At 43.2% G+C, this 16411-nt stretch overlaps 1 protein-coding gene across 1 annotated transcript in view; it reads right to left on the reverse strand.

The window, feature by feature from the left end:
* Nucleotides 1-16411, reverse strand: part of RYR3 (ryanodine receptor 3) — a 361967-nt gene that overhangs the window by 81764 nt on the left and 263792 nt on the right. The window contains 7 exon segments of the mRNA XM_057721476.1: nucleotides 4846-4927; nucleotides 6295-6533; nucleotides 8449-8509; nucleotides 8905-8954; nucleotides 12374-12495; nucleotides 13455-13522; nucleotides 14058-14173. Coding sequence (XP_057577459.1) covers nucleotides 4846-4927; nucleotides 6295-6533; nucleotides 8449-8509; nucleotides 8905-8954; nucleotides 12374-12495; nucleotides 13455-13522; nucleotides 14058-14173 — 738 coding nt within the window.

Raw genomic sequence — 16411 nt, forward strand, 5'->3', positions numbered from 1 at the left:
TTTTCATATAATAGTATTTGGTCAGTGCTGACAGACTGAAGAGCGTTCAATTTATTTTTCTAGTTGAAGTATAGATGATTTACAAGGTATCAGGCGTGAAGTAAAGTGATGTGTGTGTGTGTGTGTGTGTGTGTGTGTGTGTGTGTGTGTGTTCTTTTTCAGATTCTTTTCCATTATAGGTCATTAAAGGATATTAGATATGGTTCCCTGAGCTATGCAGTAGGTCCTTGTTTTTTCTCTCTGTTATATATAATAGTGTGTATCTGTTAATCCCAAATTCCTAATTTATCCCTCCTTCCCTGCCTTCCCCTTTGGTTCAGTTTGTATTTCAGTTTTTGTTACTTCCTAAATCGATCTCTTAATATTATTTGCATACATCGGGATCTTGCCTCTCAACTGTCTATCATCCGTGACACAGGCAGAGACAAAGTCATCACGGTAATAATAATTATGCCTGCATACATCTGGTGCTTTGCAATTTTGAAAGGTCCTTCATGTAAATTCCAGAGGATGCTAAGGAGAGGAAGCAAAAGGTAGCAGAGGGGCATAAAGTGGAGGCAGAGCAAGGTTCTAGATAGAAATACTAGGAATCTCAGCAGTTTAGGGAAAGCAATGTTTGATCACAAAAAAATTGGTTAAAGTGGGCAAAGCAGGAAGGAAGATACAAACATCTCCAAAGTGTGAAGGCAAAAACAAAGTTTTAATTTGAAATAAAATGGAAATTCAATGCTTAATGTAGTCAGTTACCAAACTTAGTTTTCTTGACCCATCCCCATCAAATGCTCTATCAATTAATCAAAGTATATCCAGGTTAAAGAACGTTAACTATTCTCCATCTTTAGATACACAAAAGCCTTTGCTCTACCCTGAAATTTTGTATCTGAAAACTTTACTTGTCAATGACCATCTCAGTATTGCCTCAGTTAGAAAATATCCCCCCAAAAGTTCTCTACTCTGTTTCAATGACTTTTTCCTTCCCACAGTCAACCCTATCTCTGAGATGTCTACATCTTTAATGCATTCAAGCTATATTGAGCGGTTCCTTTGCAACTCTAAAGACATTCATTAGCCTAAGGAACTTCAGTAGAAGGTGGCAGAGAAATGGTGAATTTCATTATATTGGGTTGGCCAAAAAGTTCATTCAGGTTTTTCTATAACATCTTACAGAAAAACCCAAATGAACTTTTTGGCCAACCCAATACTTTCCTCCCTAAGACCCACAAGAGCTGGGGGAAAATCTGGGAATAAATCTAGATCTAGGCTGAAATTAGAAAATGTGTGGTAACTTCACACTGCAAAGTGAGGATGCTACAATGGAAACATACTTTCAAGACCTACAGCAGAGTCTAGAGATCTTTGGAAGTAAATATGGGGATTTTGAGGAGCCCAGGATACGAGTTTTGCTTGAAACAATGAGGATTAAGGGTGTGAGCAGGCACCGGGAGGCCTGCTGGATGTGTGTGTGGGGCCCAGGTTTTATCCTGCAGAGTGGCAGGCAGGACCAGAGGAGGAAGGAGCATGGGTGCCATGAGCCGTAACTGTGACCTGGACGCCTGGCCGGGAGAACCAGCGGAGGTGAGGTGGAGTGGAAGAGTGAGAAGTAACCCATCTTGTAGCTGCTGCCCCAACCCCTCTAAAGGAGTGAAGAAACATACATTGAATCACGTAGCAAAAGGCCTATTCTATAGGATGCACCACGTATTTCACCAACCTCCCATCTGGGCCAGCTGCTCACTTTGGTTGAGGAAGGACACCAAAGGCTAAGGCGGATGCACTGCTGGGGTAAAGGCACTGCTGCTACAGTGAGAAAGAGTCTTCAGCCAGCTTCTCGGGCTCAAAGATGCCGGATGTTTCACCCCTGCGCACTCCCCTCCACTTGCACACACGCACGGGCACACACACGCATATATGCAAGTGTACATGCACATGTTACTTTCCATCCTTGAGAAACAGCAGTGTACTTGATGACCAAGAAATAGACAAGAAACTGAGTTCAGAAGAACTACCCAGGGGAAAAAAAAAAAAAAGAAAAACTCTTCTCTATACACTCACAGAAAATAAAGTAAGAAAAAGCAACTTGGAGAAAGTTTGAGAAAAATCATACAAACACAGGACAGAAAAGAACAATTAGCTAAAAGTTACTAGAGAGAAAAGGAGAGATGTGAGAGAGAAAAGGAGAAAGGAGACAGCCAATAAATACACATAACTTCCCTCCGTGAACAACAGCCAAGAGGAAAATCCCAACCACAATATAACAAAATGAAAGATTCGCTAAACAAACGAAGACCCAGTTCTGAAGACTGAAGGGTGTATTAAGTTCTGAGAAGAAGAGCAGGGACGGATACAGAAAGGGCAACCCTGGGACACGGTAACAGTGACGTGAATGAGTTGCAAAACCAAAGAAGAACCCAGAGAGCAGCAGCTTCTCCCCTCCCACTGCAGAGTCACAAGTACGGGGAACAAGTCACCGGATCCAGAGAATACACACAGTCAGAACGCGAAGAAGCAAAGTCTGTACACTTCTGAAGGAGGAGAATTATGACCCAAGGATTTTACGCCATGGAAACTGTTCACATATACAGTCAAAGGATGATATTCCAAAATACGCGAAGACTCAAGAGTAGAGCTCTTGTAGAAACAACTACATACGATGGATCTGGCCAACTGAGAGATAAATCAAAATAAAAGTTTTGGAATGGGAAAGTCATGGTTCAAAAGGATTGGCTATGCATCAAATCATTTTAATACAAACCAAGGTAAACAACTAAGGGAATATTAGTTCTAGAATACTGCAGAGTAGAATGTAAATGTTATATATAAGGAATTACGTAGCAAAAAAGGAAAGGTAGGAAGGATAGGAAGTAGCTAGAAATGTAAATGTACTAAACTTGTTAATCTTTTTTAAAGTAGAGACTTAATGATTATTGTATCTAAATGATAAACTAAAAATATGAGTTGTATGATAAAGAAATTTAGTTTTTAGCTTTATCCAACAGGACAACGTTGCAAAGCAACATTACCATCCCACATGTGTAAAAACATACACATGCAGAAAACACCTGGAATGGTACACACCAAACTGTTACTAGGTGGGTGGTCTGGGGTGAAGACAACAACAGACTTTTAACTTTACATATGTCTGTGCTGTTTGATTTTTTTGAATAAGTACGTCTTACTTTCACAATGCAAGAGAAAATAGACAAAAGTCATTAATCGTGGCAGCACCACAACACGAGGATTTTAAATCTTTATTTCCTTAGTTGCTTCATTAGCTAACAGAGAGGCCATAGGGGCCGACTTGATCTAGGTGCTTCTTCAAGCCTGGCTTTTTACCTGCGTGGAATATAAAACACAGGCACCAATATTCACAGTGCTGTGAGTATATTAATAAAGTATAAAAAGTCATATGAAGAAGAGTCTTTTGCTGGTCTGACATTTCAGAGTTGACCTTTTACTTTTTTTTTTTTAAAGAGAATAACGCGTAAGCTTTTCAAAAAATTGTACAAAGAAACGCATACACATATAGATGTATGTATACACACACATATAAACTGAGAGAATAAGAAAAGATATTGAGAAAATATTCACAAATGCTTAATGAAAGTAAAGACACCTCCCCTAAGTGAAATTCTGTATTAATAGAAAAAATTTTATTGTCTCTCTTTGATTTGGTATAAAATATGGTTATGACTTTTGTCCTCCCAGTTTCTATTAAAGGACAAAACTATATTTCATGTAAAAAATAAGGAAAGCTATGTAACTCTAAGGAATTAAAATCATAATTGAAATAAATTAGTTCTTCAATTAATTTCTTGAACTGTAGAAGCTATTTAAGAGCTGTAATTATTAAGACAGATATTTCTTCAACACTTTTTCGTTATTAGCACATGATTTCAAGTCATCAGTTCTTGAGTTCTTGAAGGAGCCAAGCTCTTTTTTTGCTTCATTGAGAAACTGCAGTTAGAATTTCTGTAAGTTCTGATGGGAAATAGGGATTTACCGCTGGATTGTTTCTAAAGGCACCGTAAACCGAGGAGGCCCGTGGAGCGTGGACATCAACGGGATGTTTAGATTAAATTATTTTAAGAACAGATCAAATTCCTTCAGTCTCCTTGTTTGAAAAGGCATAAAGGGGAAAAAAAAGTCTTCCAAGGATAAGACTAAGTCTAGAGTTTGGCTAACACTGTGTTTATCTTTCTTATCTTTCCCGTGGATTTAAACAGAATCACAGAACACGAGGTATTTGATGCTGAAAAGCAGAGGGTCACCAACGGTCTCCACTGCTCCAGGCAGATTAGTGAGCAGAGCAGAAATCCAAGCACCTCGGCAAATCAGCCTGTTCAGATTCAGGACCATCGAATAGCAGTTCTGCTCCCAAAGCGTGGACTCGTTTAAAACTATAGCTAATCTGACAGCTGAGAGTGGTAAAGGTCCAGGGCTGTATCACACAGAAACTCATTAAACACTAAAGCAACTGCCTCACGTCCCTTGAGCTTCTCAGCAAGCCTTAACCACAGGAACTCTGGAAGCTATTTGGAAACTGTGATTACGAAGAAAGAGACATTTCTTGGACATTTTTTGGCCACCAGCCGACTTAGCCTGGCTCTATTGCTCTTCCAGCCACATACATTCTCCAGCTATCTCCACAGAAGTCATCCATCTCAGAAGCCTCATTAACACATTTTATATGGCCATAAACATTTCATATCTTAGGCTCAAAATCACCAAACCATTTCAGTGAGCATTTTGCTTCTGCTGGATTGAAAACATGCTGTTGTTAAGTGTTTAAAGACTTAAATAACACATTCAGATCGAATGTGTTAGCCTCTTTTGTTCGCTAATTACCTTTCAACATAGATGTTCTTTCCTGTCCCGAGGGAATAGAGGCTGCACAGTATATGGTAGCATGAAATCTGCACGTCACCCACTGAAAAGAACAAACAAGAGCTGTCATTCCCATGCATCAATCCCAGAGGCCCACCTCCCGAACGCGGAAAGGGTCCGCAAACAGAAAACACGTGCTGGCATCACCCAAGAGCCAAAAATCTCTCTTTCTCTCTTTTTAACAAACATAGCCCTTCTCTACTCAAATGCTAGTTGCTGAACCGGGAGAGAAAACACGGAGAGAAAAACACCCTCCACTGAGCCATCCCGGTTCCCTTGTGGGCTTCCTAATACAGATCACATGGCTTCTTAGGGAAAGGACGCATTTGACCAGAGTCCTTCCACATGGGTATTTTTTTTTTTTTCTCCATTAGAGGGAGACACTGTAGTCAAATTTTATCCAGAGCTCGATTTCCTTCTTTTGAAAGGAAGAATGCAAGAAATCTGAAGCTTGAACGAGCTTTTTGCTCCTTTCCTAGGGAGACCTGTACAATATCCCTACCTCTTCAGAGAGAGAGCAAAATTCCTCATGTCCACCTGTCCCAAGTTCTCTGATGGATGTTTTTCGAAAGGTAATTTAATTGTATCGTGATTTTGCCATATTTCCCAAGGGAAGGGCATGTTTTTCTTAGGAACTCAGAGTTTCATGGGCAGGCTACGTGCCTCTGCTAATGTATGGAACTGACAATAAGGCTGGAACTAATTTAACACAAAGAGAACTAATTTAATGCTTTATTTTTCAACAAAGGAAGTGCATTGTTTCCATGACACAGAATAACGAGTTTGAATGTTCCCTTACCTCTCCCCCAACCCCATGGAAATAACTGATTTTTGGGGCTATGGAAGACACAGCCTTGGCTACTGGCCACTGCTTAAACTAATTAAATCACGTACCACCATTTAAAATGTGAAACTGAAGTTTGGTGGCAGAATAAGAGGGCTTGACACAGTACTAAATGCAAACTAAAAGAAAACCAACCAACTACAGTCTTCTTCTGGAGGCTCAGATTATGAAAAGTTCGCAGCTTTCTTTTGCTCCTGGTACCCAATGAATAAATTAAAGCCTCTTAACAGGAAATTTGGTTTCTGGGAGCAACCTGTATCTCTCTCTGGATTTCTCAGATAACCTTTTCAAATTACGCGGGAGCACAATGACTGGGCACTAAACCAGTGGGTGGGAAATTCTGGTTCTGCATACCAGTGGAAAAAGATGAAATATTATATACTCAAATTTGGGGATTTCTTCCCCTCCAAGGGTCTATTACTTCATTTTTAAATCTAAGAAGGAAAAAGTGTGGAACAGTTATCTCTACTCTGGCCTCAAGGTCAGCCTAAGGGAACGAGCCACACACTTCCTGCTGATCTGCGGTCAGACGCACACGAACCCACGACAGACCGCGGGCGACTCACGGAGTAAATCCACCCCGAACTGATGCTGAGCCACGTGCTCAAAGATGGACGTCAGGATGGGGAGCAGAGCCACCGTGGTGTAGTTAATATTCTGAGAAACGCCTTTAATCTGCGTTCTGGAATGGGTAAACTTCCCAAGCTTCAGGTTTTCCGAAGTCTTCTCTAAGTCTTCAGCTGCATTTTCAAAGAACGCTCGTAACCCGGCCTTCACCAGCTCTGAGCCTGACTTCATGACGGTCCTGTAAGCAAACCATGTTCAAAGCCAAAAGCATAACCCGAACCTCTGGCCAACCCCCTTCTCGAGACTGGCGACTTGCAGTGCGACCTGGACAGACATTTGACACCCAGGTCACCTGATGACACCGAGTCAGGAGAAACGGAGAGAGTAGTTTTTAGCATCCCAAAAGAAACTGGTATCACACAATTCCAAAGGGGGTGCTGGCAACTGGAAGGCATGCTTGATTTGAGGGAATGACTGCTCAACTCAGGAAATCGACAGAACAATGTAAAATGAAACTGATACTGATCACCTGTTATCTGTATAATACTGCAGCTGGCTACATTCTTCTGTAAATATCTAATTTAAGGCGGGAGAGGGGAGCTTTTCTTGCAGCTCCCTGGGGGCTCAGCAATTTTTATGACTAGTTAGAAATCTAGCCCTCCTGTGATGCAGGACCTCTGAGAGAGAGAGAGAGAAAGAGAGGAGAAAGAATTAAATCAACTGAAGCTTGGATTTCTATCAGTTTGCAGAGATGTTCTAGCTTGGAGAAGGGGAGGGGAGAAGAGCCAGCCTCATTTAAAACAGCTTAATCAGACCACTGAAAAAAAACCACATGGCAATGGAGATTAGCTAAGGGTCTCCGGGGCTTTCCTTTAAAACTCTTTTAAAAAACTTAGAACTGGAACAGAGCCTACAAGTCATCTATTATTTTTTCCATATTTCTACATCTTATTCACAAGATTATGACAGGCTTGCTACAAGGACAGATGCTTTTTATCTACAGCATTTTCGTGATAATCATCCGCAAAAATAAAAACAAGGAAATAAAGTCAGTGAGGCTTGCTCCTGTCCTGTAAGAATTTATGAACCATCTTCCTCAGGCTTTCTCAGAAATGACTATGAAACACAGCAACCTGTGTTTTGTTTGTTTTTGGTTTTGTTTTTTTTGAAGAAAGAGGATTCTAAGGCATTTTGCCTGCTTTTGAGAATAAAGAGTCCTCAGCCCAACTGCATCCCTTGGGACGCTTTGGTCTGATTCTGTAAATTTTGTGCCGTCTTAATATCTCCACAATAACTTGTTTCTCTCCAAAACTTGAAAACCCCCTTTAATTACCCTTAACTTTTTTTTTTTCCTAAATGATTCTTAAGTTTGTACAGGATTTTCATCATCTGGCCACTCTTTTAGGTCGGTGCCTCTCTTCTGCATTGGGTTTGGGGACGTGTGTTCTCCTCCAACCTTTGACAAGGGCCCTGCTTAATGAGTGTGTTAAAGAAAGCCCCCTGTCAGTTATTTGCACTGCTTCTCTTTTTCATCTCATCGAATAATTTATGTTTATACTACCAGAATACACACACACACACACACACACACACACACACACACACACACACACACACACACGTGTGAAAGAAAGGAAGACCTCCTTTCTTGTTCAGCCATCTTTCCTATCAGACCCTCAGGTCATGGGCTCGAATCTGTCTTTGCCTTTGATCTTCTGGTAATCACATCCCCTCCTTGGCCATTCTGAATTCAGAGTGCTATGGGTCCCCTCTCCCAGGATTCTTATGTCCTTGCCACCCATCAGGCAGCTCTTCCTTTTTCTTTTTTTGCAGAGAATTAGGTACAAAGTGGTACTTTGCCATGCTATGTATTTTATCTTCTGAAAGATGAACTTCTCAGTAAGAGAAGACAAGAACTGATCAAGTGCTCAGCTTGCGACATTCGGTATCTGCCGTGACAGCGGCACTCCGTCATGTGAGCTGAGAAAGAATGTGCTAACGTCAGGGTTGGATCCATCTTTTGCCTGTCTTTCCTTCTCCCCCCAGCTCCTGCAGAGCGGTGACACAGCTCCTCTTCAGTACAATAATAAGTGAGGAGAGAGGGTCAGAGAGGAAATCTTGAGAAATTACTGGAAAATTCTGGGCACACTTACCTTGTGTCAAGTGTCTGAGCTAAGATGTGAAGACAGCTCACCATTGTAGTAGAATCGCTCCCTAAAATAAAACAACATCACCTGTGACTCCCCAAGCCATTCAGCCTGTCATTTAAACACAATCTTCTCATTACACACAAACCACAGCCCAGCATAAGTAACCACCAACACACAAAGCGCCAGGCCTCCGTTCTGGGCCAAGGCATTTATCTCTGGCCTGACATATCACTTTATGATGGATGTTACAGGCAGGGCTTAAAACATTCATTGGCGTGGAAAATCTGAGCTGTTCAAGGGGTAGAGAGGTCATTTATCATACTTCAGACCAATTTTCTAAGGCAAATTTAGGTGACACCTTAGCTAAGGCTCAGGTCGTCTGCGGGAGCCACAAGTGAAGGCAAAACACAAGTTCAGGATAATTACAGGGGGTGCAGCCTTTAGCAGGACTTCTCTTACCGAAGAGGGAAATCCTGTGTCGAACAAGAGCAGCGAGTTTGCAGAACAGGCTAAAGCAGAAAAGAACGCAAATCGGAAAGGGACAGAGGTTCAAGGAAGACTCATTTGTACCCCACCCCTCGGCCCCTGTGCGGTAAAACAAAGTGCATAGAACAGCACCCTGGGAAGATGCACTGCGTTCCCCTCAAAGAATGCTCTGGACCACACTAGGTCAACGCGTGGTTCCCACTGTCTTATTGGAGAATCATGAGAGGTACCTGGCAGGCATCTCCAATCTTACAGACAACAATCCTTCTGCAACAGGTACAATATTTTGCGATGAGCCAGATATTGAAAACCACCCCTTGCTATAGAGGACGATATGCTGAAACATTCATGTGTATAACATTCATGGATAAATGAGGATTCTGAAAGGAAGCAAGATTTTTCCATTGCTGCAGTGGACTGCAAGACATTTTTGCAGCCTTCACTGGCGGGGAGGGGGGTGTGAGGCCTTAGCTGGGAGGTGAGCGAGAAGGTGGGACTGGAAGAAAGTTAAAGGTTCAGGTATGGGCAATACTGTATCGAACCAGAAACATTTCAAGAAATGGCTTTTCTCTGTCATCTCCATTAGCCTGACTGGACTGCTGTCCTGTCTGTGTCTTTGAAGCTAGGAAATCCCATCTGCTACGCTTTTGTGTTTTTGACCCTATTCCATGCTTTTACCCACATTTCCTACCACAGAACCCCTGGAGTCCAGTTGTGTCCTACTGTTTTACTTTCCACAATGCCTAGTAGCGGGCCTTGTGCCGTCAGCAAGGAGCCCGGAGGATGTTTCTGAACACACTCCTGATGGCCACTGTAGCCATCACTTGACCTGTGTTGCCGAAGTTCTTGGGAGGAGATTCCTCTGAAGGCTGATGTTATTTGACATTGGCACAGCTAGGTAAAAACTTAGCAATCCCTTCAGAAAGCTCCCCTTCCTGGTAGAACAGAAAGAGAGGAAGTAGAATAAAATCACCCAGTACAGGCCATGGGATTCCAAGGTGAGACCTGGCTGAAGTCCTTCCCAAGATCTTCTTAGAAGTCATGGGTGTCTTGCCCCACACAGGGCAGACGTCTTTAGGGGACAGCTCAAATGGAGAAGAAATCCACCCAAGTGGTGGTGGGGATGAAAACCTTTTCACCTCTAAATGGTTTTCAATGAACGCCCTGAGCCCTTCTGAGCTGTCTACTGGAAACCACCGCCAACGTCTCTCCCGGTTAGTCATTTGTTTTTGCAGTGGAAATGAGTTGGAAATGCTGGCCTAGAGCTTAAGAGAGCTCAGAATAAGTTAGGAGAAATTTGGCAGCCAGCGCGTGTGAAATTAAATACGGACTGCTGCTTTTTTTCTCTTCCCAAGTGTCCCCCGACCGCCCTCCTGCCGGGGTTATGTATCTGATGAAAACTCCTGGAGCTGGCGGAGATGCTGGAGGAATACGAGTTCTGTGTCACTGCCAGGACCAGCCGGGCCGTCCTGGTGAAGCCCCCTCACCACTCTGTGTTTCAGCTTTCTCACCTGTAGGCAGAGACTACGGACAAGACCCTCTTAGTCTGTAGACTTAGGGGCTGATAAACTGAGTTATTTCTGGTGGAATGCTTCAAAATAAACCTGTATAACAAACTGTGTATAAACACAAAATAACATTTTTTCTAACAAAAGCAGATCCTTGGGTTGTTTGATCCTAATACAAATGTGGCCCCCCCTGCTGTCAGAAGTGCTTTCTCAGGCTGGCCAAGGCTGGGGCCTGAAATTTCCACAGGCCCTTTCTTGTCGTCTGTGGGACCCATGAATCAAGCAGAAGCACCGTCCTTCATCCAGAGTTATGAGGGTACCAGAGTGCCTAGGCACCTCTCTCTCATCTCAGAATTTGAAGGCGATACATTAAAGAGATCCCAGGGGAGAGATTCTGGAAAGCACTGGTAAAGGGCATCAGATGCAGGAGAGGTGGGGCCCAGGGGAAGGCTGGGAACAAAAGGGGTCTGGAAATGTGAGCAGGTTCGGTGCCGATACGGCCGCTTCTGTGGGAGGGCGGCGGGCGCACTGATGGATTGGAAAGCTATTTGCAAGGCTGATCAGCTCCAGGTTGTATTCCAGCCGTGACAAATGGTGCCTGGCTGAACAAATGTTACATTTCCATGAATTAATAATCTAAGAAAAACAGATGATGAGAACAGACACACCTGCCCTCTGTCGGCTTATCTGAATATCTCACTTGGCCCCTCATTTCCCTAACTTCTTACAAAACATGCTGGTGCATCGTGAAAATAATCTAGGAAATCTTGGGTCAGTAACTGATTCTAAGTGTGTCTCATTTTGACAGCATGGGCTCCTCCCTGCTTAACAACTATTAATACAAGAAGTAATTACAGTGTAGAGGAAATGGCACTCGATCTGGATAGAGAGGGCTGGGCTTTTATTCTTACCCTAACTTACTACCTGGGTCACTTTAGGCACTGGAGTGACCCTGCCCAAACCTCAGTTTCCTCATCTGCAAAATGAAGATCATAACACACAAGTGATTCTTGGAATTTAAAGCACTGCAGTGTTTCACAATGATACTTCCACAAGTGGGCAATAACTCACGCATATGAAAAACTGAGCTCACTGCTGAGCCATCTGTGCTTGATAAATGTCAGCTAAATCCTAAGGTTGACTATCTTCCCAAAGATGGTGATCGTCAATGGCTGGGCCCTCATAAAATATAAAATACACTGTTCACCATCAGCAGATGCTAGGGAAAGCTGACCGACTGCTTTCACTGCCGTCCTTAACTCTTTGCCATTTGGAAGTCTAATCCATTTCTTCTCACTCGTGAATCAAATGCAGAAAACCTGAGGCAGGGTGGGATCCACCTCGTAGCCTGAAGCCCTTGCTTTGCTCTCAGCTCTGCTGAGGCATCCACGCCTCACGCCAAGTGGGATGAGAAGGGAAGCTGGTGCCTTTGATGAACATTTGTTTCCTATTAAGGCATTTAAATTGAGTTATGTCCCTCTAGATTTCACGTCTCAGATCATCCACCCCAGGACTTGTAAGACCTGATTCTTTAAAAAAAAAAAAAATTAATCTTAAAAAGCCTGATAAGAATGGGATTGAAAACAGTACTAATCTGTTTCTTCTCAATGTTGTCTGTGTGCTTTTCCCAAGCTTCAGAATTACCTTTACCATTTTCTAAATGTCATTTCAGGATAGAAGTTGACCTGAGTATGTAAGTTTCCCCCAAGTCCTACTGATACCCCCAAACACTGCACTTCTCTTGGCTGCCAAAATAATATACAGAAAAGTGTGAATAAAGTCACTTTCAAAACCAAGATGAAAACCAAAACCTCTGAGTTACCAACCGTCGGTCCCCAGCTCACTTCTCCAAAAGATTCACCACTGACGCCCCAGGAATCTGGGGTTTTATATAAATCACATCAGCACCGTGACCTCCTCTTTTGTAGACTCACCTGGCTACCATTTCTTTCTCCTTATGGGAGGCATACCCGCTGCTGCTAAGGGGCTTCAGAGGGGACGAGAGGAAGTAGAGGCGGTGATTGGTGAAGTATTGGTCAACCAGCGGGAGGAGAACCTGAAAGATCCACCAGAGATGAACCTGTAGGAAGCTGGCTGTAACCCTTCCTCTGATTCCTTTGAAAAAGTTCATTCTCAATGAGCAAAAAGCCTCTGAATACCGGTCCTGGAATTTCTAGGAAACTCTACCCTGTGAATCCCAGTTTCCAACACATTTTTTCCCCCTTCTATTCCTGTAATCAGAGGCCTTGGAAATACGTGAAAGGATAGGGCAGGACACTGACTAAGGGCCCAAAGAAATGCACATGGAGCCCTGAATTAACAATTTCAGGGGCATCCTGCAGGAGACCTGCACTCAGATTGGCTTCTTGGACATGGCATCCAACTGGATACTTGAGGCAAGGCCCAGCACTACTAGACTTGAGTGTCCTGTCTCTGCTTCTCAGAGCATGGCTACCTCAAGGCCTCACTTGTATTTAGTTCTCTGACTAGGGTCATGTGGCTGATAGCTAACTGGCATCCAAATTCATTCTCCCTTCTTTCTCTCAGCAGTAGAAACCCCTGTGTTTTAGCTGGGCAAGGGGGTCACCCACCTAGAGAATGCATTACTTGCTTCCCTTGCAGCTAGCTGAGGCTGAAATGATTAAGTTCTAGCCACTGGGTTAGAACTTCAATAAAACAGTAGCTTGCCCTCCCCCCTCTTTTCCCCCTTTCTCACAGATGTGGTACAGGTGAGTCTGTTTGGACCACTGTCAGGGACCACATCTTAGGAGATGGAAGAGCATCAAGAGAGGAAGAACCTGAGTCCCTGGGTGATGGCGTGGAGCAGAGCAGGCTGCCTGCCTCCTCGGACCACCCACCTGCCTCAGACTGTTCCACAATAAAGAAACACATGCCCATTTCATTAAAGCCATTATTGGAGTTCTGAATATCTTTATTGGATATGCTTAACTTGTACCCTAAATTGTACAGATGCTAAGAAGAAAGTAATTTGGTTAAATGGAGAGAGTCACTTACTTTGGCAAAGAATTTGATCTCCTGGTCATGGGGAGACTTTTCAGTTTTCCCACTGCTGACAATGGCTTCTACAAAGACAAAAGTAACACAAAGTTGGCTAGAGCTAAAGAAAACAAAAACAAAAGAGTCACAGCATTGTAGAAACCAAGAAGCTTTTCATCATGAAAAGGCCATTTGATTTTACAAAATATCTAATATTTTACAAAATACTTTACAATTGTGAGGGTTGGTTATTTCTTGTGTCAGTTCTCTAGGGTTTCACTACCCTTTTCTCTACTCTGTTGATGAGAAGGCAGCTTCAGAGAGGTTGAGTCATATGCTCACAGCCACAAAGCAAAATGATGGAAAACTTAGAATAGGATGAGTTATATGAAAAATGACAAGTGATTCAATCAAACTCAGATGGGAAACCAAAGACAAAACTGATTTGTTTAAGTGGGGGGAAAAAAATTCCAGCCACTGTGTCCTTCCCCAAACCATATGTCTAAAAGAATCACGAACAGCTACAGTATGAAAGCATCACTCCTTGAAAAAAGGAATATCAAATTCTTTTTGATGTTATGAGAAGCACACATTTTTGTGATATTTCACAATGATACTTACCCAAATGGGCAATAAACTCTTGAGCAGAATCAACATATTTCAGGATCTTCTTCAAAAACTTATAGGCGAACCTCTTTTCCATGGAGGAGGCATCCAACTCCATATCTTTCATACCTCTAGGTTGGAAATGGGGAAACACCAGGGAGGAACAGAGATAACGATGTGACTTGGTGCACCAGCAATTTTCCCCATGACAACTCTGCTTTCCAAATGTTAATGGTTATTCTGGCTTAGCGACCTGACTGATGACTCATTTCCCCTTTCACTTGAAACCTGCCTCTGTGAGCATGCAAAAACCTAAGCTACAATAATTTCAGAAAAGATTTTTCAGAAAGATCTTTATCATTCATTCAACAAATACTGAGCTAGGGATAAATCAGAGATGCAAACGAGAATCCCTGCCCTCATAGAGCTTACATGCTAGCTATAAATAAACACTACATTAAATAACATGTAAAGTATATGGAGGACTTCCCTGGTGGCACAGTGGTTAAGAGTCTGCCTGCCAATACAGGGGACACGGGTTCGAGCCCTGGTCCAGGAAGATCCCACATGGCCCGGAGCAGCTAAGCCCATGAGCCACAACTACTGAGCCTGAGTGCCACAACTACTGAGGCTCATAGACCTAGAGCCCATGCTTTGCAACAAGAGAAGCCACAACAATGAGAAGCCCATACACTGCAACGAAGAGTAGCCCCCACTCGCTGCAACTAGAGAAAGCCTGTGCACAGCAGCGAAGACCCAACACAGCCAAAAATAAACAAATAAATAAATTAAAAAAAAAAAGAAATCAAAAATTTAAAGTATATGGAATGCGGTAAGTTAATAAGTTTTGTGAAAAAAAGAAAAACTAAAGCAGGATGAAAGGGCTCAAGAGTGCCTGAAGTGGGGGTGAGCAGACTGTCATGTTAAATCAGTGCTGGGCTTATTGGAAGGATGACACCAGAGTACAGGCTTGAAGGAGGTGAACCACATAGACATCAGGGGAGAGAGCTTTCCAGGCATAGGACGCGGGGGTGTAAAGGTCCTGAGTGCATGCTGAGTTGAGGCCGTGTGGAGGGGTGGAAGTGAGCAGGCAGGCAGAGGGCTGTGGGGTGGGCAGCGAAGTCAACCATTAGGAAGCTGTGGGCCGTCCTTAGCGTTTTGCTTTTGCTTTGAGATGGGAAGCTACTGAAAGTTTTGAACAGAGGAAAGGCATGTTATGACCCACATTGTAACAGAATTACTCTAGTTGCTAGGATTAAACTTGACTGTGAGGGCAAGGGTTGAAATAGGGAGCCTGGAAAGGAAGCCCTTTCAGCAATGACAGTGATGGCACGAAGGGTGAGAAGTGGCCAGATTCTGGATATCTTAAAGGGAGAACCATCAGGATTTCCTGAAGGACTAGATGTGGGTTAAGACAAAAAGAGAAGAGTCAAGGTTTTTGGCTTGAGCACCAGGAAGAACAGGCTGTCATTAAGTGATAGGGAAGCTGAGGATGGGGCAGGTCTGAGGCAAGGGTAGCGGGAACCCAGGGTTTCTCCTTGGTGACAGGGATGTCGTCACCTCATAGGTACATCCGAATGCCCACCAGAGGCTCTGCCATAGGGGAAACCGCTGGGAGCATGTGCTTGCTGAATTCAGTCATCTTATTCCTTTCCCCCCCATTTCCTTGATTCCTTTCTTATAGCAAAGAGGAATTTTCACTTCTGTGAGCAAGTTATTTATTGGCAAGTCACAGTCCACATGCACCTCGGTGTTAAGAACAGGATTAAAATGACGATGGGAGTCTTTCTCAAATGCTTCCCTGGAGGCTGTCTCCCGCTGCCTGACCTTTCCTGCTCAACAATACAGCAAATACGTTTTGTTATTTTTTCATATGAGCTACAATAGAAATATCTGTATAGATTTTTATTTGGGTTTCCACCATTCAGTGGCAAAAATTCTGTAGTAAACTAAAAGAAGAAACAGCAGCTGGCTCAGCAGACATGTCTTTCAAAAGGAATGGCTTACTGGGTTGGGGACACTGGCTTGTTTTTTGTTCTACGAAGGACTCAGCAAACACAGCCCATCACCGACACCTGACCGGTGGGGAAACCAGGTTCTACCTTTAAGACTTAAGCATCCCAGACCACCCTCACCTAAAACATTCACCTAGACGATTCCAGCACTCATAATGTCTTAGGAAATCACGATTCATCCAACCTGCCCAGTGGAGCTACCACCTTTGTCCAAAGGTTGCTGAGGCCAGTCATCCTCCCTATTGCTGTGATGGCATTTCATTAAATACCATGTAAAACAACAAAATACACGTGTGACCACAACAAAATACAAGTGATTCTGTGAAAACGAAGTTGCATATTTTGCAAAGACCT

Source organism: Hippopotamus amphibius, chromosome 2 (assembly GCF_030028045.1).
Source record: "Hippopotamus amphibius kiboko isolate mHipAmp2 chromosome 2, mHipAmp2.hap2, whole genome shotgun sequence".
NCBI classification, from domain to species: Eukaryota; Metazoa; Chordata; class Mammalia; order Artiodactyla; family Hippopotamidae; genus Hippopotamus; species Hippopotamus amphibius.